The sequence below is a fragment of the Sorex fumeus genome, unplaced genomic scaffold, assembly GCF_029834395.1.
Source record: "Sorex fumeus unplaced genomic scaffold, SorFum_2.1 ptg000041l, whole genome shotgun sequence".
In the NCBI taxonomy this organism is placed as follows: domain Eukaryota; kingdom Metazoa; phylum Chordata; class Mammalia; order Eulipotyphla; family Soricidae; genus Sorex; species Sorex fumeus.
The window spans coordinates 10,252,390-10,273,341 of record NW_026606098.1 but is presented as its reverse complement, the minus strand read 5'-3'; the positions used below and the strand labels follow the sequence as shown (position 1 = coordinate 10,273,341).

Sequence of the window (20,952 nt, the reverse complement as noted above, 5' to 3'; positions counted from 1 at the left end):
TGCGGGCCTCCGAGAAGGCGGGAACTGCAACCGCCGTAGCCAATCGGCGACGGGCTGCAACGAGGGCTCCCCAAGGAGGGGCCGAGACCTCGGAGAGCCTCGCCAAAGGGCGTGGACTAGGGCGGCTCAAATCCCTTCCGCGCCACTCAGGAGCCGCGGAGAGGAAAAAGGCGGGGCCTGCTGAGGCAGAGCGGGGGCGGGGCCCATGTGAACCGAGAGAAGCTCCGCCTACTTTTCTTTTTTGCCCAATCGAAGGCCGAAGGGCTCTTCCGGACAGTTCGACTGTCCAATGAAAGTCGCCTCCAGCCCGCGGGCCGGGACGCGCCGAGCCAATGGGAAGCGGCGGCAGCCAGGCGCGGGCGGCACAGGCGGCGCGGCGGAGGCGGAGCGGGCGCTGCGGCAGGAGGGAAGATGGCGGACGAGGAGAAGCTGCCGCCCGGCTGGGAGAAGCGCATGAGCCGCAGCTCAGGTGCCGCGGGGGTCGGGGCCCGGGCGAGTCCGCGCGGGGGCCACGGGGAACCGGACTCGAGCTCGTCTCTGGGGCGCGACGCGGCGTCGCGGCGCCCGACTCCCTTGAGGGGACTCGGTTCCTCAGCGGCGTCTCCGGGTAACGGCCTCGGCCGCCCTGTGGGGATGTTAACGCCGCAGGAGCGCCGGGACTGGAGGAAACTGAGGCAGGCGGCGGGATGGGGGGCTGCGAGGGGCCCCGGACCGGCGTCTTCCCGCCCCGGGCGCCTGACGCCCCCGGGCCGCCGGGGCCGCCCTGAGGAGGGGCTCCTCGACCCTCCAGCTCGCGCCGGGGTGTCGCCAGGCCCCGGGGTCGCCGCTGATGCCGATCCCACCCCCACCCCCTCCCCCGCCTGCTCGGGGCTCTCTTCCCGGAACGCCCTGCGCGGGGACGGGCGGGAGGCGGCACCCCGTCCTGCGGGGACGGAACCGGGAGGCTCCCGGCTCCCGAGGGCGTCTCCGACCCCAGCCCCGCGTGCCCTTGGCCCCGCAGCCCCGACGCTGGCGCTCCCCGGCCCCGCCCTGCACCCCATCCTCCTGCCCACGTTGTGCCTCTGCCATCTCTGAACGGCGTCTTGATGTCCCTCTGACCTTCACCCCGTTTTGCAGAGAAGGAAGGGGAGGCTTGGGGGTGCCGGAAGCCCATTGCCCAGGTTTTTTGGGGGATGGGTGCAGCCTCCTCACCAAAGCCCTGTCCCCCACTCTCGCCCCAACGTCCTGCCCAGGGCTCGCTCTCCCCCACAGCCTCCCCGTACCGCCTGGAGTGACCCTAATGTGCATCCTCGGGGTTCCCTCCTGCTGTGGGTCCCCATGCAGCCCAGCGCGCTTGGCCGCCCGCAGTGGCACGGGATCCTTTTGGGGGTCCTGCTTCAGGCCTCCGGTCCTCACCTGCTCTGAGCTGGATGGCGTCTCTCCCCTCTGCCCCCGCTGCTCGCCCCTTAGCATTGCAGCCAGTTAAGGGGGAACCTTTAGGTCCGATTCCCAGGGGTGCACCGCATGCCTCCCCCACCTCTGCCCAGAAAGGAGACTTGACTATGGCCTCGCTGTCAGAGATGCAGGAGGTGAGGCCCCAGAAGCAAATGTCACCTGGAAAGTTGTCTCATGAGAAGGGCACTGGCTCTCAGCACCTCGAGCCCCTTCCACCCCCAGTTCCTTGTGTTTTCCAGGGGAGCAGACTGAGGCGGTGAATCAGGGCAGAGCCAGAGAGATGGAAGGTTCTGGTGTGCTCTGAACCACTCCCAGTCAGTCCCCTGGCTTCCCACCAGCCCACCGCACTCGCTTCCGCCTGAGGACCCAGAGAAAACTTGTAGCTGAAGTGCTGGGCCAGTGCCTCTCTCCCCTCACCGAGGATGGCCGACTCCCTTGGGGCTAGTGGGGCACCTGCAACAGCTTCTCTGGCCAAAGCTCTCCCAGGGCTGAGACATGCTCAGCAGGCTGAGATCTTGCTTTGCAGGCGCAAGGCCCAGATTCGATCCCCGACACCGCCTGGGCCTCTCTAAGCAGCCTTTAGCCCTAACCCCTGAGTACCAAGCTGGGAATCTCCCAGCTGCTGCCATGGCCAAGTATTCCCCCCTCCCCCCACTAAACTAAAGGTGTCTCATTGTCCCCTTTTTGGGGGGTGGTGGAGGCCACACCCTGTGGTGCTCAGGGCTGACTCCTTGGTCTGTAGTCGGGATCACTCCTCGGGGGGCCCAGAGGACCTTGGCAGTGGTGGGGATTGAACCCGGGTCGGCCACGTGCAAGGCCAGCGCCTAAACCGTGGTCACAGCTCTCGGGCTCATGCACCTGGCTTGAGCCTAGGGATGGGTCCCCACTCCATCACCTGCTTTCCCGCCTCTGCAGGCCGCGTGTACTACTTCAACCACATCACCAACGCCAGCCAGTGGGAGCGGCCCAGCGGCAGCAGCAGTGGCGGCAGCAGCAGCGGTAGAAATGGACAGGGCGAGCCGTCGCGGGTCCGCTGCTCACACCTTCTCGTCAAGCACAGCCAGTCCCGGCGCCCCTCGTCCTGGCGGCAGGAGAAGATCACCCGGAGCAAGGAGGAGGCCCTGGAGCTGATTAATGGTGAGTGGAGCCTGGGGAGAAAGGGAGACATGGGGGACAGAGGCCTCAGACCCTGTGGTTAGAGCCTCCCTGGGGCCAGATGGATAGGACAGAGGGGAGCGTGCTTACCTTGCACCCTGGGGACCCGGGTTCAATCCCTGGCACCCCACATATTTCCCCCAAGCTCTTCAGGAGTGAGCACAGAGCCAGGAGTCAGCCCTGAGTCCCTCACGGGTATAGCCCAAAGCCGCCCTCGTCCATCTGTTCAGCCCACTTTGTGGTTCCTGTGGCTTTCCACTCCTGTCTCACCTCTGCAGCAGCCATATTGAGGGCGAGCCAGGGAGACCCCCGCCTTGGGCCCTGTCAGCTTCTGGAGTTGGTTTTTCTGGGGGACGGGGGTGGGGCAGTGAGGACCATACCTGGCGATGCTCGGGGCTTCCTCCTGGCTCTGCACGCAGGGATCACTTCTGGCAGGGCGCAGGAGACCCTCTGGGGTGCTGGGGATGGAGCCTGGGTCTGCCACAGGGACGTCCAATGCCTTCCCCCTAGTATTTCTTGGGTATGCTCTATGAGTTGGGGATTGCCTCACCTCCTTTCAAAGCCACCTTCACTCACTCCAAAGGCTTTTGTCCTGGGTCAGCCTGCAGGGCACCCAGGGGACTGCATCGGGCCAGGGTTGGGCATGGGAGGCTGGCCCGGTTCGGGTGTGTTTCCCCCATGCAGAGCAGTAGTGACCCCGCTTTGTTACAGAGTCCCAGTTGGGGGTTGGGGAAGGAGTAAAGGAGAGCAGGCACGCGCGTGTGCATCGAATTCCCTTTCAAATTCCCGGCACCACATACGGTCACTGGGCACCACCAAGGATCAGCCCTGAGCACAGAGCCAGTCAGAACCCTTGAGTATTGCCAGTGTGTCCTAAAAAACAGAAAAAGTTGGAGGGGTGGGGCTCAAATGGGTCAAAACTGTCCCAATTCTGCAGTGACCATAGACCCTGGGAAAACCTACACACAGTCATGTGCCAATAAAACTTTGTAAAGCCCCCAGCTTAGGCCAGGCTCCTCGAATCTTGATTTGTGCCAGCCTGTGGCTGTTACCCTTTAGTCCCTGTCAGGTAGCCCAGCAGTAAAGCCCTGACCTTGCACACAGGAGACCCCAGGGTCTGTCCTCAGCACCACCAGTGCCAGTCAGTGGAAATAGCACCACAGGGCGCTTACACCCTGCGCAGAGCAGGCATGTCCGTCCCGAAGGACAGTGCCAGCTGGGATCTCCCCTGGAGTTTCTGTACTCTCCCCGCCTGCTCCTGTTCACCCATGTCCCCTCATCCCGGCCGGCCAGGGCCAGGCTGTGTGACCTCTTAGCCTGGCTCTTTTGTCTTGGAAAGGGAGGGACATGCTCATAGGACTCATCCTTGGGTGAGTGCGGCCAGGACTAGAGGAAAGGCAGGAGAGCGTGTGGAGGTCCCCACGGTTACAGTCTCGAGCACACGGTCCAAGTCCTTGGCTCAGTGGCACGCACAGACATGGGGCTGACTTTAGGGGTCTCACAGAGACGAGGTGTTCTGGGGTGGAGGAGGGTTTGGGGTCACAGCCAGCAGTGCTCACCAGCTGTTCCTAGCTCTGGGCACGGGACCTGCAGTGCCAGGGATGAGACCAGTATCTGTGGTGTGTAAGCCAGTGCCTGCACCCCTCCCTCTCTCGCCAGAGCCCCCCAAGCGAGTTCCTGAATGGAATCCTGCAGGCAGGGGAAGGAGCTTCTCCTCAGTTCTATTCATGAGAGCTGGAACTGACTCTGTCCCTCTCTGCTGAAGCCCCCATGCATACACGCCCCCACAGTGCATGCCTGCCTACTTCCTAGCAGCGTTTCTTGGACCAGGAGGAAGCTGAGGGTGGGAGGCCCCTCTTGGAAGGACCCGGGGACCCCCAACAGTGTGTGCAGGGGGCCAAGCAGGAGGGGGTGGGAAAAGCTTCATAAGATGACTGTTGTCCTGTCTCCCCCACCCCCCAGCTCGAGTGACCCCGTTCTGAGACTCCAGGCTCCACATGAGTGGGCAGGAGGTAACTGTGGGCACCAACAACCTGGGGCCAGGCTGCAGGACCGCAGGGACAGACCCCGTCCTGGAGGCAGGCAACTGCAAACAGAGCCCCTGGCAGGGACGTGCCTGACCAGAGGGGCTGATGAGGGACCACAGATTGAGAGTATCAGGTGCCCAAGGAGGTCATGGGATTGAACTGGGGGGAGGTGAGAGGGCTGTTGGGGTTCGAGTTAGGGGAGCAGGGGCCAGGGAGCTCCATCAGGACAGACACAGTATCCCCTGGAGTCTAGGAGGATCCTGTCTCACGCTGGGTCTTATGTCTTGAGATGGGCCAGGAGCCCCTGTGCCTCAGGGGTCCCTGGATGACCGGGGACCCATGGTGGCAGTCAGGTGCCCATGTTTGACTCTGCAGTTGCGGTGCTGTGTCCAGAGCGCCAGGGATCAGTCCTGCCCTTATCAACATCACTTTAAGGGTGAGGCCCTGACCTGTGGGCAGCCTACCTCCTCCTTTGCCTTCCTGGGCGCCTCCAGGTCGGAAGAGGTGGGCATTGGGGACCCTAAGGTCTCCTGTCTTTTTTTCCTGTTGTTGCCCAGGCCACAGGGCATCGGGGCCTCCCATGTCCCTGGGTGTGTCTGAGCCTCTTCAGGCCCTCTGGTGTCTATGGAGGTGTTCACGCCCCTTAGTCAGGCCCAGCTCAGGCCTCAGGGAACCTGGGCTCACAGTTGTTTCCTCTTGCCACCTGGTCAAACAGCGGGTGACAGACTGTCACGGCACCGCCTGTCCTGCAGTGGACGAGCTGCTGTCCAGCCCATTTCTCAGATGCCACCAGGGAGGTCCCAGAAGTCACGGTTTCGGGAGGAGCTGGGGCGGAGCTCCCGGTGGGCTTCCCGCTCCTCCGTAGGTCTCATCCCGTGAGCCTCTGACCTTTGGCCTGCAGCAGAGACATGTTCCTCTGCAGTGCATCAGAATGGGGGACTCCCAAACACCCCCAAACTCTGGCAGGCCCTGGCTCCACACGGGCCCTGTGGAAAGGCCGCGGATGCCCCTGTAGGAGATTGGCTGGGTGCCTTCTGGTGGCTGTGGACGGGATGAGGCGGTCAGCCCTTGTCTCCTCCTCCTCAGCTCATGGAACACCCAGCCGCTCCCCCACCGAGCCCTGACCATTTTGGTCACTCAGACCACAGGCAAGTCCGCTCTGTGCCTCCCCAGGACCTCTGCAGGGAAGGCCCCCACAGAAGGGCAGCAAGTAGAGCAGGTCTGAGGGTCCTGGCAGGGACGCCAAGCAGGGGATCACTTCCAGGCATGTGTAAGAGACCCTGGGTTCAAGCTCCAAGACCACAAGAAAGGAGAAGGGGGGGGAGGTGGTTCAGAAGGCTGGAGGGGCCCCAGCACCAGTCACCATCTCCTTCACACACACAAAACACCCCTACACCTGCCTGCAATAACGGTCCTGTATCACACACACACACACACACACACACACACACACACCTCTACACCTATCTGCACTCATGGCTGGCGCGCTCTCTCTCTCTCTCTCTCTCTCTCTCTCTCTCTCTCTCTCTGCCTGCCTGCCTGCCTGCCTGCAATAACGGTCCTTTATCACTTACACACATGTGCATGCGCACACCCCCCCTCCCGACACCTGTATCTCTCTCATGCACACACACACACAGACACACACTCTCCTACACCTGCCTGCACTCTTGGTTCTGTATCACACACGTATACACAGACACACACATCCCTACACCTGCCTGCACCCTTGGTTCTGTATCACACACGCATACACAGACACACACATCCTTACACCTGCCTGCACTCATGGTCCTGCATCACTCAGGCACACATACACTCACCTGCTCCGTGATTAATCCACAGGGATTTTCTCTCCCCCCACCCCATGTGTCCTGTCCGCAGGCTACATCCAGAAGATCAAGTCCGGAGAGGAGGACTTTGAATCCCTGGCCTCACAGTTCAGCGACTGCAGCTCAGCCAAGGCCAGGGGGGACCTGGGGGCTTTCAGCAGAGGTGTGGTGGGGAGGGCCAGCGGCCAGGGGCTGTCAGCAGAGGTGGGGGGGAGGGCTGGGGGCTGCCATCAGAGGCATGGAGAGGAGGGCTGGGCCTCCTGAGCCCCAGGGGGCCCCCACCCCAGCCTAAGGGAGAACCGTGCAGCTGCATGAGCCTTCAGGGCCCACCAGGTGGCAGCCCTGTTCCTGCCTGGGGCTAGCCAGGCGGGCACTTCTTCCTGCCAAGGTTGGGGGGCCATGGGAAAGGAGGACTCAGGACTGGGGGATTGGAGGAGCCAGTCTAGGTTCTGGCTACCCACCAGGCCCCCCTGGAGGCCGGGGCACAGGAGGTCGCAGCCCCAACTCCCAGCTTCCTGGGACCATGCCGCTGTGACGGAGCAGTGGAGGGGGGCTGAGCACAGCGCCCCCACTACAGCCAGCCCTGACGAGCATCCCTCGCCCCCAGGTCAGATGCAGAAACCCTTCGAGGATGCGTCCTTCGCGCTGCGGACAGGGGAGATGAGCGGGCCTGTGTTCACGGACTCGGGGATCCACATCATCCTGCGCACCGAGTGAGGGCGGCCACCCCCCCTCCTGCCCACCCAGTATTTATTGTTCCCCACGGGGCCGGGAGGGCGGCGCATCGGGGTCTCTGCTCCATGTCTGCTCCCTCATAGGGGCGACCTCCCTCGCCCCCTCCATATTTTAGGAGTTGATTTCAGCCGGGGGTGCGGGGGGCTCCAGATCCAGGGGACGCATTCCAGTCCAAGAGAGAAGGGCTGGCCACGGGGGTCCCCACCAGGCTCACACGGGGGTGGGGGGCAGGAAGACCCCAGGGGTTTCTGGTAAGGCCTTGCCCTTCTCCCCAGTTGAAAAAAAAAGCCCAACAGACGTTCAAGTGTGGGGCCTGGCTGTCCTGGGGTGCCCTGTGAATGCAGGGCCTGGGGTGCCCTCTGTGCACCCGCCATTAAACCTCAAGCCGCTGCTGCTGTCTGCGTTTCACTTCCTCCCTGCCTCACTTTTCCTACGGGGCCAGTTGCGTCTCCACCCTGAGAAATGGCCCCAGCCATCCAGGAGTGCCCCCCCCCCCCCCCGGGTCCTTCTTAAACCCCTCGCCCAGTGAACTGACATGCCCTTCAAGATAGCACAGCGGGTAGGGCGTTCGCCTTACAAGCGGCCAACATGGCCGACCCGAGTTCGATTCCTCCGCCCCTCTCGGAGAGCCCGGCAAGCTACCGAGAGTATTTGATATGCCAGACACAGTAACAACAAAGTCTCCAATGGAGACGTTACTGGGCCCGCTCGAGCAAATCGACGGTCAACGGGAGGGCCTTTACCTTTACCAGTACCAGGATCCTGGGACCTGGATGTCAAAGAAGTTTCTGGAATGCAGAGGGCCCATGGAGGGGCAGGGGGATCCTGAGAGAGCCGGGGAGGCAGGAGGTCTCAACCCTGGGTGCCCTGGGCTAGTTCCCCTCTGGCCCAGCTGGGGGGCGTTTCAGTGAGTTTCGTTGTGCCTCGGGAGTGCACTGCTTGCTGCCCTCCAGAATCTTCCTTCACCCGGGGGCCCCCAGACAGTTCTGTGGGCTGGAGGGGGCCCAAGAGATTGCCCCCTTCCTGGAGCCTGGGGAAGGGTCCGGCCCGGAAGGCTCTCATGACCTCTGCAGGGAAGCTCTGGGTACCTGGGGGTGTCCTGGGTCCTCTCCATGGGCCCACCCCCCCTCAGAAGGATCGTGGTGGACAGGTACACCCCCAAGCCCATGCAGACTCAAGGTGACATGTTCCCACTGGAAAGTGACACCCGTGTGTGTGTGTGTGTGTGTGTGTGTGTGAGAGAGAGAGAGAGATGGGAGGGGCTGGGGGAGAACACAGGCACTGCCACGGGCAGGCCACGAGGTGTCCCAGAACCAAGGGTACAAACAGCAGTGGATGCGGAGCACCGGACCTGCATCACTCCTTCACAAACCCTCGGAGATTTGCCCCCCAAATCAATACAGACTGAGGAATTGGAGACACCCCATCCCGTGTTTTGAAGCATTTGTACCCTCTGCCTGGCCAGGAACAGATTGCCTTTGACAGCCGGCTGGTTCATGGAAATGGAGATGAATTGCTCTCCCTGAGGATTTCCTGCGTGCACCAGGCACCCCATGTATTATTCATGGGCTCCGTGGGCAGGGGCCCAGCCTGCCCGGAGATGATTTCATCAGGGGAACTGTTAATTAGAGATGGGGAGGGGGGCTCTTGGCCATGGCAGGCCCCTGGGCGCAAAGTTCCTGTCTGGATTCAGTGGGGCCTTTGGGATGAGCTGGGGAGCTTTTGGGGAGATTTGTTTCCTTCCAGAGCCCATATGGGGTGGGGGGGGAGCCCTTCACTGGATTCCTGAGGCCCTCAAGGGTTGGCTCTGTTCAGGGTCTAAGTTGTCTTCCTAACCATCCTCTACACAAGTTGCCTCTTCCCTGCATGGCCCAGATTCGATCTCTGGCACCTGGTTACCTGACCCCTATGAGAAGTGATCCCCGAGCACTGCCATGTGTGGCCCAAACCCCCCACCCCTCCCAAAAACAAAACTGGGAAAAGTTACTAATGATTCAGAGACAGCGGGATAGGTGATGCCTGGATTCAGGGCTGAGAGCACCAGGGGAGCCCCCAGACTCCCAAATCAATATGTAAATGTAAGCCCTGCGGGTTCCTTTTTTTTTTTTTTGTAGTAGTATTGATATTTATTCAGCCATTGATTAAGCTGATTGAATTGGGCATGAACTCCACCTTCCTGTCCTTTCCTTTGCCCTTCCTAGGATATGAGTTCAGAGCTACTGGTCCTTTCTCAGGGCCTTGGTGGAGGGCATTGTCATCTGAGTCATTTGTCGCTGTTGTGACCAGAAGCCATGACTATTCAGATCAGGTTGCTCTTTTTCTCCACTTACTGTCCCCTATCAGTGCTCAGAGGTTCTGGGAGGGTGGGGGAACCCCTTCGATGTGTGGTTGAGCCCAGAGGTTCTTAGGGGCCACCTTTGGTGGTGGTGGTGGTATTTGTGGGAGGAGGGGGCATGCGGTGCTGGGACTGAACTTGAGTGCCTGTCCATGCAAGCGTGCCCCTGCTCAGCTAGCTCTCCTAGGTGCCCAGAGGACAGCACTTTTACTTTTTTTTTGAGGGGGGAGGGAGGTGCGACATACCTGGTGGTGCTCAAGGCTGACTCCTGGTGCTGCACTCAGTAATTTTTCCTGGTGGGGCTTGGGGTATCATATGGGGTGCCAGGAATTGAGCCTTGTCTGCTGCACTCTCTGGCCCCTCTTAGCACTTCTACAAGCTTTACAACCAGTTGGGGGGTCGGGGTGTCAGTGGTACAGTGGCTGCCTTGCATGCAGCCAAGCCTAGTCCAGGCACTGCATCTGCCGATTCCCCAGCTCAGGAAACTTACCCCCCGGGCACAGCCTGGACAGGGGACATCCACACAGCTCCCTGGGCATCAAATGTCAAAGGTCCCGTTTATTCCGGCAACCCCGGAAAGAAAGTGTAAATAGAAAAAAGAAACAACCATGCACTCAAACTGGGGGGGTGGGGGCAGGGATGGAGAGGTGGGGAGGGGAAGGCTTGAGGTGCAAAGAGGCAGGAGAGAGAGAGACAAACAGGCAGGGCCGAGAAGAGAGCTGGGAAGTGGGATCAATAAAAAAAGTGAGCCGCCCTCCGCCTCCAGGCTGGATGACACAGAGACTCCAAATGAGATCAGTCAAGGTTAAATGCAAAGGGAAGTCGGGGCGGGCGGGGGGTGGGGAAATAGGGCGGGAGGGAAGAGGCGGGAGGGTGTGAGGGAGGACAGAGGGAGGTCGGCTGGAGCAGGCACAGGCAGAGTCGAAAGGGCCTCGCCTCTAGGGGTCTCCGGCGGTGCTGATGACGTGGAAGAGGGTGACGTTGTAGAGCACCTGGTGGCCGTTGTTCCAGGTGTAGAGGGCGCGCTCGCGGGGGTTGTAATCCAGCATGGAGATGTGCGAGTACTGGTTGTGGAAGGGCACGTCCGTGTACTCGTAGCTCGACGTGTTGGTGAAGTAGGCAAAGTAGACCTTGGCGCCGGCCAGGTGCGAGTTGGTGACGTAGAGCACCCCGCAGATCATGAACGCCTCGCCGGCGCTGCGCTTGGGGTAGCCGGTGTCCCACGAGCGCATCACCTCGAGGGTGTGCGGGTCCAGGCGGCTGACGACGATGTTGCCCGCGTTCTGGTTGGTGGTGTACACGGCCCACAGCCCGCTCTCGTCCACCATGAAGTCCATGTCCGAGAAGCCACCCCACGAGTAGGGGAAGGTGTTGTTGTAGCCGGCGCCCGGCAGGCTGCGCTGCAGCAGCACCGAGCGCGAGCGGAAGTGGTACTTGACCACCACGTTGCTCTGGTACTTGTTGTAGAAGAGGGAGCCGTTGTACACCACGTGGCCCGTGCCCGCCCACGGCTGCGGCAGCAGGTGCTGGATAAAGTTCTGACCCTTGATGAAGTCGCCCAGCGTGCGGAACTCCAGGACCCGCCGGCCTTTGTAGTAGCCATCCATGTACCACACCTGGGGGAGAGCCACAGGTCAATGCGGCTGTGTGTGTCTGTGTGTCTGTGTGTAGGGGGTGGTGTACCCAGAGGCCAAGTAACCCGGGTCATTAGGGAGCCATGTCACTACCAAGTTGGCACACAGGAAGGGGCTTCTGGTGGCTGCTCACAACCAATCACAGGGCCTCGCACACGACTTCCGGTGGTCATGACCAATCAGAACTTTGGTGGCCATTCTCAACCAATCATGGGACTTCCAGCGGTTATTCATGTCCAATCACAAGCCTTCTCGTAGTTATTCTCAACCAATCATGGGCCTTCTGGGGGCTATTCTGGCTATTCATTGGTCAGCCTATTTCCCATCGTGATGCGCTCGTGGGACACCGGCTACCCCAAGGAAGCCTTAAAAAGATACCAAGTCAAGGGGGTTGACCCCTTAGAACCAAGGGACACTTCAGTCAGGGCCAGAGCGATACTACCGTGGGGAGGGCGTTTGCTTTGCACACAGCCGACCCAGGTTTTATCCTTGGTACCACTAGCACAGCGGGTAGGGCATTCGCCTTACATGCGGCCAACATGGCCGGCCCGAGTTCGATTCCTCCGCCCCTCTCGGAGAGCCCGGCAAGCTACCGAGAGTATTCGATATGCCAGACACAGTAACAACAAAGTCTCCAATGGAGACGTTACTGGGCCCGCTCGAGCAAATTGACGATCAACGGGAGGGCCTTTACATATATATATATATATATATATATATATATATATATATATATAGTGGGGCTGGAGCGATAGCACAGCGGCAGGGCGTTTGCCTTGCATGCAGCCAACATGGCCGACCCGAGTTCGATTCCTCCGCCCCTCTCGGAGCCCGGCAAGCTACCGAGAGTATCTCGCCCCCACGGCAGAGCCTGGCAAGCTCCCCGTGATGTATTCGATATGCCAAACACAGTAACAACAAAGTCTCCAATGGAGACGTTACTGGGCCCGCTCGAGCAAATCGTCGATCAACGGGAGGGCCTTTACCTTTACCTTTACCACTAGGAGTAATTCCTGAGTACAGAGCCAGGAATGAGCTGCTCCAGGTGACCCACAAAACAAACAAACAAAAATGGAGGACCCTGTAATCCCCAAGGACTCCCAGGCCCTGAGAGCTTACCCTGGTCATTGGCAATATGTGCGACAATGAGTCCCTTGGGTTTATCGCCAATGGTAAGCCCTGGAGCCACAGGGGACCAGGCTGTCAGAGTCTCCACCACCGTCATCATAGTACCTCAGGAGGTTCTTGGGACCTCCCCAGAGTGGACCCTGAGCACTGAGCAAGGAGTAAGCATTGAGCACTGGCCACACAACCCCCACCCCAAAGAAGTGAGTACCACCACTCCAGAATACTTTAGTTTTGGGGGATTTTTTTTTGGCTTTGGGGTCACACCTAGCAATGGCTCAGGGGTTACTCCTGGCTCTGCACTCAGGAATTACTCTTGGCATTGCTTGAGGGGCCCTATGGGATGCCGGGGATCGAACCCTGGGTCGGCAACATGTAAGGCAAATGCCCTACCCACTGTACTATCGCTATGGCCCCTCCAGAATATTCTGAAGACACAGAAAGGGCTGCTCAGAGAGCCTGAGGCGCCTGCCCACAGTTCTTGAGGGAGTAGGATGCAAACTTCAGCCTGACCCCTAACCCCAAGCTCTTGGCCATTGGAGGATGGCTTCCTCCTCCCATGCAAGTCATGGCGAGAGGCCAGCGGCAGGAATGGGGGGAGTGATGCGGGGGGTTCCGACTGATGCTGCCTGGGGCTCGGGATCAGCCTTCTGGGCAGTCCTGAGAGTCAAAAGTGAGGAGCAGACACTGGGAGTTCAAAGGTCATGGGGAGGGCAAGCATGCATCAGTCACAGATGGTCCTTTGGGATCAAAGGTTACTGAGAGCAGATCCAGCATCTCCCTTGAGCCCTTCTGGAATTCTCAGCGTTAGAAGTTTCCAGCCGGCTTGGTGGTCCCTAGAGAGTTGGGGGGTGCCGGGCAGGGGGACGACAGGACACACTGGGGTACAAGAGAGCCACTGGTGTGGCATTGAGCAACTCACCCGGCTGTCGGCACTGGGGGCCATCGTGTCCGTCATCCAGGAGCCGAAGCGAGACCCCATAGCCCGAACGGTGATGGGGTTACTGACCCCCGTCAGCTTCCCGCAGCCTGGGAAGTGGGAAAACGGGTCAGGGTGAGAGCGGGGATGTAGGGAGGAAGCTCAGGGGTTAGGGTCGGTCCAAGATGCAGTGAGGTGGGGGCAGGGGCTGGAGGTGAAAGGTCAGGGCGGGTTCCCTCTCTGGTGGGAAGGGGCTTGGGCAGGGCAATGAAAGGGGTCCAGGTTTAGAGAGGCCCAAACTGCAATCCAGGCGAAGTGCTCGCATGCACAGAAGTCTAGATTCAAGTCCCAGCACAGCGCAAGCAAGACTGGGCATTGAGGGGGCCGCAGCGATAGGACAGCGGGGAGGGCATTGGCCATGCACGGGGCCGACCCGGGTTCGATCCCCTCGGCACCCCATAGGGTGCCCCCCCCCCCCGAGCCCACCAGGAGTGATTCCTGAGCTCGCCGGGTGCTCCCCCTAACAAACCAAAACACATGGGCATTGAGGTGGCACTGGGGGCAAGGGGTGGAGGCGGCAGGTGAAGGCGTACCCAGCTTCTGTGCGCAGGCGTGCAGCCGCGCCTCCAGGGCCAGCACCCGCTGCTGCAGGTCCTCGTAACCGTAGGCGCCCATCTCCTCCTGGATGGCCGCCAGGCTGCCCGACAGGTTGCGGACCTCCTCGCGCAGGCGCACGACGGTGCGCGTGTCGGCCTTGTACTGCTCCAGCACCGAGCCCAGCGGCTGCAGCTCCGTCATTCGCTCCTTCAGCTCCTGGCCCCGCCCCCACACGGACCCGTAGCCTCCAGCGCGACCGCTGACCCACGTCCGCACCGTCGGGGCTTGCTCGCCTCCCCCCCCTCAAACCCCTTGAGCGCCGCCCTGGGAATGACGCCCCTCCCCCAGCAAACCCCCCCCCACGCACACACTCCCCGAGCACCTGGCCGCACCCCCCGCAGGACGCACCTGGAAGCTCTTGGCCGACAGGGAGCCGTCGGCAGCCCGCAGCCGCGCGTCCAGGCTGCGCAGGGGCGTCTCCATGCTCCGCACATACTGCAGGTCACGGTACGTGCGCAGTTCCAGCACCTCCATGGACTGCGAGACGTTCTGCACCTGGGGAGTGGGCAGGGTGACGACGCCTGGCGAGGGGTGTGTGTGTGTGTGTGTGTGTGTGTGTGTGTGTGTGTGTGTGTGTGTGTGTGTGTGTGTGTTGGGGGGGTGCCCGAGGTCTGCCTTCTCCCTGCCCCGCTCCCCGCTTCTGGCCAGCAGCCTCCAGGTGCAGGGCAGCCGGGCCCATCCGTGGCCAGCGCCTGGCGTGGCCGCGCACCCGCCGGCAGCACTGAGCGCCCACGGCCGCCAGGGGGCGCTTGTGACCAGGAACGCGGAGGCCCTCGCCCTGCAGGGAGCTGGACCCGCCGCTCCTCACCCTCTTCCTATCAGACCCACCGACCCCAGACTCTGAGCACCCCAGACTCCGAAGCCCCTCCCCAAAAAACTCCACGAGGGCCGTTGCTCCTGCCAACCCTTCTCCCTCACCGTGCCTCCTCGGTGGTGGATTGATGGGAGCACGGCCAGCACTGCTCCGTGGCTGCTGCTGGTGGTGCCCGGGATTGAACCCAGGGCCTCCTGCACGCAGAGACTGCACTGCCCCGTCCCGTTTTATTGGTTTCTTTTTGGGGCCACACCTGGCGATGCTCGGGGGTTACTCCTGGCTCTATACTCAAGAATTACTCCCGGTAGTACTCTGGGGACTCTATGGGATGTCAGCGGTGATGGGACCTGGGTCAGCCGCATGCAAGGCAAACGCCCTCTCCACTGTCCTATCGCTCCGGTCCCCTCTCCAGCCCTTTGAGCCACCTCCCCCACCCTCTGCTGGTCCCTTTCAAGCCCAGCCTCAGAGGACAGCTCAGTGCAGCAGGGCAGGGTGAAAGACCAAAGCATCTGCAGGGATGCTGTGGGCAGGAAACTCTTTGGAAGGGGAGGGATCCTTCTAGCAGCCTCTTGGGATGGAAGGGGAGAAGTGACTGTGCAAGAGGCATGTGATCCTGTGAACTGCAGGGCAGACGGACCCCAAGTTCATACACAGAAGCAATCGGCTTCCCCAGAGACTGAACTAGGGGCCAGGGGGAAATGGCTGAACGGGCTGAAACCCAGCGTTTAATCCCCAGCACCGCCGGGTAGCCCAGGCACCACTGGAAATGAGCCCCCTTTAAAAACAACAACAACAACAACCTGCTGCAAGGAACTGAAATTGACAAGGCATCAGGTTGCCAAATGTCCAGCTATTTCTGAGGATCCTGGACCACAGAACAGGCTGGGGAGCAGAAAGCAGGGTGGGGACTGGTGAGTTCGGCCCCTCCCAGTCCCCCCAGCCCCCTCCCCCAGGATCCTAGAGGGTCTCACCTTCTCCATGAGCTGGCGCAGTTCCCGGCTTCGGCCGTCCCTGGAACAGGTGCTCTGGGCTGGGATCACTGCCGTGCAGATGCATTTCCCATCAGGTGCCTGGGCTGATGTGTACAGCTGCCAGCCTTCCTCGGGGCTCTGGAAGAGGGTCTGCGGGGAGGCGGGGGTTCAGAGATCAGGCAGGCTGTGGGGAGGATTCCCCCAGCCCCCCCCCCTCGTGTGACCCAGGTGAGGGGATGTTGCCACTTGAATCAAGAGCTGAAGGCAAGGGACCAGATTAATCGGACTGCAGGGAGGGTGCTTTCTTGGCACACAGCCAGCCCAGGTTCAGCACCTGATATGGTCCTCAGAGCCCCGCCAGGAGTGATCCCTGAGCACCTCCAGGTGTGGCCCCAAAGCAGACCCGAGGAGAGATGGGCGGGGCTTCCGTGTCTAGCAGTACCTGCCTTGCAAATGTGAGACCTGGAGTTCAACCCCCACTGATACCCACATCCTCCAAGTTTCTTATCTTGGCAGCTCTGTAATCTCAACCCCGGGAACAAAGAGGTCACCATTTCCAGTTGTGCAGCCAGGAGTGTGAGAACCCCCAAACTAGAGCACACGTCCTCCCCACACGTGGTCCTCGGGTCCCTCGATGGCCACAAGAGGAAGAAACAGCAGGGAGGGGGCAAGGAGTGGGGGCATGAACTGGAGGGGCTGAGGGTAGAGGCCTGAGAGGGAGCATCGCTGGGAAAAAATGTTCTTAGCCACCTACAGCAGAGGGGACTGAGCTAATAGTCCAGCAGGTAGGGGCCGGGGTTCGATCCCCGGCATCCCATAGGGTGCCCTGCGCATGCCAGGAGTTAATTCCTGAGTGCAGAGCCAGGAGTAGTCCCTGAGCATCGCATGTGACACAAAAAGTCACACACACGCGCGCGCACACACACACACACACACAGTGGGTTTGGGGGAGGCGGTTGTTGTGTCTGGAGCGGCAGTGAGCCACAGGGGTGAGCAGGAAAGGAGAGAGGGCATGTGAGGGGTGGGATGAGTTACGGTGGGAACCGTCGCCGGGGTCCGCAGGGCGCCTGACGCGGGTGCTCGCTGGGACCCTCTGCTGGTCGCGGAGGGCACAGCCTGCGTGCGGATGGGAGCGGGACCCGGGAGGCCGGCGAATCCCCCGCAGTCGTTGCTGCTGCTGGGAGAGGGGATGCGGGCACGAGCGTCCCGAACGCCTGGCTGGCAACCGCGAGTGTGTAACGCGGCTGCCCCAGCGCCGCCCTCCAGCCCGCCCGCCGCCGCCTTCCTCGCTCCCGCCCCGTCTGGGGGCTGTTGTGCAAAACGCCTGTTGGAACGTGCGCCAGCGACATAATTGTACAGAAGCGCGCGGCTCCGCGGCTCATTTATAAGGATAATCACCCATTTATAAGCGCTATCTGAAATGATCCTAATTAGGCACGCACAGCCTGGCGGGGGTGGGGGATCCCCGGCTCCCCTGCGGGGAGGGAGTCCAGCCCTTATTCCTGCCTCGGCTGTCGCACTGCAGACCTGCCCCCAAGTCTGGGAACTTGGGGGGGGGTCAGAGCTGCGCCCACCAGCCAGAGCCCCTCCCACCCGGGACCCCCCAAAAGCCTCCTAAGACTTAGCCTTTCCCCCCCAGCCCCCTCTGCACCCCGGGACCCCTGGACGCCGGCCACCAACTTCCCTTCCTGCCTGTCCACTTCAGTTTCACCTTTCCCAGCCTCGCATCTGGGGGCGCTGGACATCCGTCTCCCATTCACGGGGGGAAAACAAACAATACTGTCACCTTTTGTGCAAATCCTGCCGTTTGTCTTGTTTTGTTTTGTTAAAGCAGGAAGGCTTGGGAGCTGGAGTGATACCACAGCGGGTAGGCCGTTTCTCTTGCGGCCGCGGGTTCAATTCTCAGCATCCCATATGGTCCCCCCGAGCACCGCCAGGAGTAATTCCTGAGTGCAGAGCCAGGAGGAACCCCTGAACAACGCCGGGTGTGATCCAAAAAAAAAAAAAAAAAAAGCAGGAAGGCTTGAGCCACACCCACAGTGCTCAAGGCTGACTCCTGGTTCTGTGCTCAAGAAGCACTCCTGGCAGTGCTTGGGGGACCTTGTGCGGTGCGGGGGATTGAAGCTGTGGCGGCTGAGACAAGACAAGTGCCTTATCCACTGTCCACTCGGGTCCCTTATTTATTTTTATTTGACTTTTTGTCTGTTTCCCTTAACTCTGCATTCAGTAATAGCTCCTGGTGGTGCTGGAGGGGAGGGTGGAATCGAATCTGGATCCAATACCCTTCCGCTATCCTATCACCCAGGCCCCTATTTATTCGATTTTGGTTTATTTATTTATAAATTTTTTGCTTTTTGGGTCACACCTGGCGATGCACAGGGGTTACTCCTGGCTCTGCACTCAGGAATCACTCCTGGCAGTGCTCAGGGAACCATATGGGATGCTGGGAATTGAACCCAGGTCGGCCGCGTGCAAAGTAAACGCCCTACCCACTGTGCTATCTCTCCAGCCCCTGATTTTGGTTTATTTTGGTACCAGCAGAGGAACAAAGCCACGCGGGTCCCGGGGCTGAGATCTCCAAGCCTACTCAGATTGGGGCTGAGCATCCTCCACCCAGATCCTCCAAATTCCAGTAGGGGGGTGGTCACACCCACCAACTGGCCCCCTGGCGCCGTGTAATCCCATCAATGGCCAAGACTCAGAGGCTATAAAACCCAGCTCCCGAAGCGCGTGACATCTTATCACCTCATTCCTACTTTGGACAAACTGGCAGGCTACCGAATGTAACCTGCCCACACGACAGAGTCTGGCAAACTCCCCGTGGTGTACCCAATATGCCAAATACCAGTAACAATGAAGGGTCTCATTCTCCTAACTCTGAAAGAGCCTTGAATGTGGCACTTTTTAAAAAAATCTCAGGGGTAGGACGAAGGAGACGTTACTGGGGCCTGCTCGAGGCAATCGATGAATAACAGGATGGTTGTGATTGTGATTGGCTTTGGAGTCACACAAATCGTGCTCGGGGGTGGGGGACTCTAACCTATATGGTGACAGGGAATCTAACCCAGGTCAGTTGAATGCATTTATTTATTTATTTATTTATTTTTAAGTACTAGCATGGCCAGAGGAATGGTACAGCAGGGAGGGCATTTGCTTGCACGCAGCTGAGCTGGGTTTCACCCCCGGGATCCCACAGGGTCCCCTGGGCGCCACCAGGAGTGACCCCTGAGTGAAGAGCCAGGGATCAGCCCTGAGCACCATCAGATGGGACCTACCAGCCCCCTCCCCTGCACCCCACCCAAAAAAAAAAAGCAGCGTACACTTGCCCCCAGTCTCCCCCCACCCCACCAAGACCCTCATGAGTACAAACCCGGAAGCAGCACCCCGGGCCCCTTCATTAACATCTTTCCTCCTTTACTCCAGCCAGCCGGAAGCCCATGGGTCCTTCTCCTCCTCCTCCTCTTCCTCCTCTGGATGATGAAGTTGCAAAAGAGAAGATGCCGAATGGCACCAAGCAGTGCTCGGCGGCTCTCAAGGAAAAATAATTGTCTGCATCCGTCAAAGCACCTCCACTCGAGGGGCACTCTGCGGGCGGGCACGGAGATTAAATGAGGGTATTGGGGGGCTGGAGGGGCGCGGTGTGAGGGGAGGGGGGTGCTCAGCTACGCTGGTCCCTTTCCATCCCCGGTTCCCGTAGGCTCTCGGGAGGAGATGTGGCTGGGTGCAGAGTCACGATGTGCAGTTGCGGCCAGCGAGTAGTCCAGCAGTTAAGGCCTTGCACGTGGCAGACCCGGCTTTGGTCCCTGGCACCCCACAGGGTCGTCCCCCCCCCACCCACCCAGGCACCACCAGGAGTGATCCCTGAGTGCAGAACCAAGGGTAAAACCTAGCCCTGATGGCCTCTAAGCAGGTTACCTGTGCCCTCAAGTTCCTTCTCCTAAAATATTCTTTTTCTGCCTTTAAAAATAAAAAAAAAAACAAATTATTTTCCGATTAAACCACCCACAGTCCCCAGAAGTAAACACTGTCTTTCTCCAGCTCTGGGGACAGAAGAAGGCAGAGAGATAGGACAACGGGGAGGGCTCTTGCTTGGCACATGCCGACCTGGATGCAGCACCCCATGCCACAGAGGGTCCCCTGATCGCCACCAGGAGACAACCCCGAGCACAGAGCCAGGAGTAAACGCTGAGCAAAACCGGATGTGCCCAAACAAAACAAAGCAGAACCTCAAGCAGCAATTGGTTCCAATAAAAGAAAAATTCCTAGGGTTCCCCCAACCCAGAGGGGAGCCGGCTCCTGTATCCCCAGAAACAGGGGTGGGGGGCGGGGGGTGGGGCAGGGACAGGCGGCCCGCCAGTCCGGGCTGTTTATCAGGGATCAGCCAACAGGAATGGAGCGAGCGACTGCCTCTTAATAAGACAAGGATGTTATTGCATTTGAGGCTGGATAATTTAATCAGGAAGCAGAAGTGACTTGGGGTTTAGATATTTATTGGTACCCAGCCTCGCTGCAGAGAAGACTCCAAGTGATTTACAAGGGTATTTAAATGCCACGATCGCACCAATTAACTAGGCGAGGCAGCAATCCGGCACCCAGGAGGGCAGCTTGCCAGCACTCTCTGGTCGGCATTTGCACAGAACATGGCCAGTCGGGGCCTGAGGACTCAGCCCAGCAGCTCAGCGGCCCGGGCAACCCCGGCTGTAAATAGGACCCCAGTGGTGTTATTTAAAAGGCCCAGAGTGTGGGCCCACCTCCCTCCACCCCCCACAGTGATAGCACAGTGGGAGGGGCATTGGCCTTTCACGTGACCAACCTGGGTTCAATCCCAGGCATCCCATAGGGTCCCCTGAGCTCCACCAGTTGTAATTCCTGAGCATCGCCAGGTGTGACCTCCCTCCCAAAAGAAAGGTCCAGAGCAATACTACAGTTGCTGGGGTGCTTGTCTTGCATGCGGCCAACCTGGGTTTGATCCCCGGCATCCCTCTGAGCGCCACTGGGTATGACCCCCAAGCAAATAAATACATAACTAAAACAGAATTTGTAAGGGTCACCCCCACAAAAATGATAGTGTTAGTCCCATCTTGGTACTCAGGAATCCATCCTGGCACTGAGAACCATGTGGTGCCAGGGGTCGAATCCAGGGGTACTTGGGGTACCCTGTGGGATGCCAGGGATCAAACCCAGGTCGGCAGGGCAAGTGCCCTCCCCACTCTTGGATCCCTATCTCTCCAGTTCCTCAGGGGGATAGTATTATTATTATTGTTACTATTGGGCTGAAGCGATAGCACAGTGGGTAGAGCATTTGCCTTGCACA

The 20,952-nt window shown here is 60.0% G+C and overlaps 2 protein-coding genes across 3 annotated transcripts in view; one reads left to right on the top strand and one right to left on the bottom strand.

Annotated features, from left to right (window-relative positions):
- The first annotated feature begins 318 nt into the window (after nucleotides 1-318).
- On the top strand, nucleotides 319-7,446 carry PIN1 (peptidylprolyl cis/trans isomerase, NIMA-interacting 1). Its single transcript, XM_056119915.1, has 4 exons — nucleotides 319-469; nucleotides 2,350-2,571; nucleotides 6,501-6,611; nucleotides 7,056-7,446. The coding sequence occupies exons 1-4, from the start codon at nucleotides 412-414 to the stop codon at nucleotides 7,163-7,165; spliced, it is 501 nt and encodes a 166-aa protein (XP_055975890.1). The 5' UTR covers nucleotides 319-411; the 3' UTR covers nucleotides 7,166-7,446.
- Nucleotides 7,447-10,368: 2,922 nt separating this feature from the next.
- Nucleotides 10,369-20,952, bottom strand: part of OLFM2 (olfactomedin 2) — a 43,132-nt gene continuing 32,548 nt past the window's right edge. For both annotated transcript variants that reach the window (XM_056119891.1, XM_056119890.1), the window contains exons 2-6: nucleotides 15,639-15,788; nucleotides 14,202-14,348; nucleotides 13,790-14,009; nucleotides 13,200-13,306; nucleotides 10,369-11,134 (exon numbers count right to left, since the gene is read on the bottom strand). In XM_056119891.1, coding sequence (XP_055975866.1) covers nucleotides 10,457-11,134; nucleotides 13,200-13,306; nucleotides 13,790-14,009; nucleotides 14,202-14,348; nucleotides 15,639-15,788 — 1,302 coding nt within the window. In that variant the 3' untranslated portion in view covers nucleotides 10,369-10,456. The remainder of the gene's footprint in view (nucleotides 11,135-13,199; nucleotides 13,307-13,789; nucleotides 14,010-14,201; nucleotides 14,349-15,638; nucleotides 15,789-20,952) is intronic.

Excerpts from the sequence above, each read along its gene's own strand:
- PIN1 (XM_056119915.1), top strand. The coding sequence starts at position 412 with ATGGCGGACGAGGAGAAGCTGCCGCCCGGCTGGGAGAAGCGCATGAGC. Across the intron at positions 470-2,349 it reads GCGCATGAGCCGCAGCTCAG|GCCGCGTGTACTACTTCAAC; the intron begins GTGCCGCGGGGG and ends CCGCCTCTGCAG. Across the intron at positions 6,612-7,055 it reads CCTGGGGGCTTTCAGCAGAG|GTCAGATGCAGAAACCCTTC; the intron begins GTGTGGTGGGGA and ends CCTCGCCCCCAG.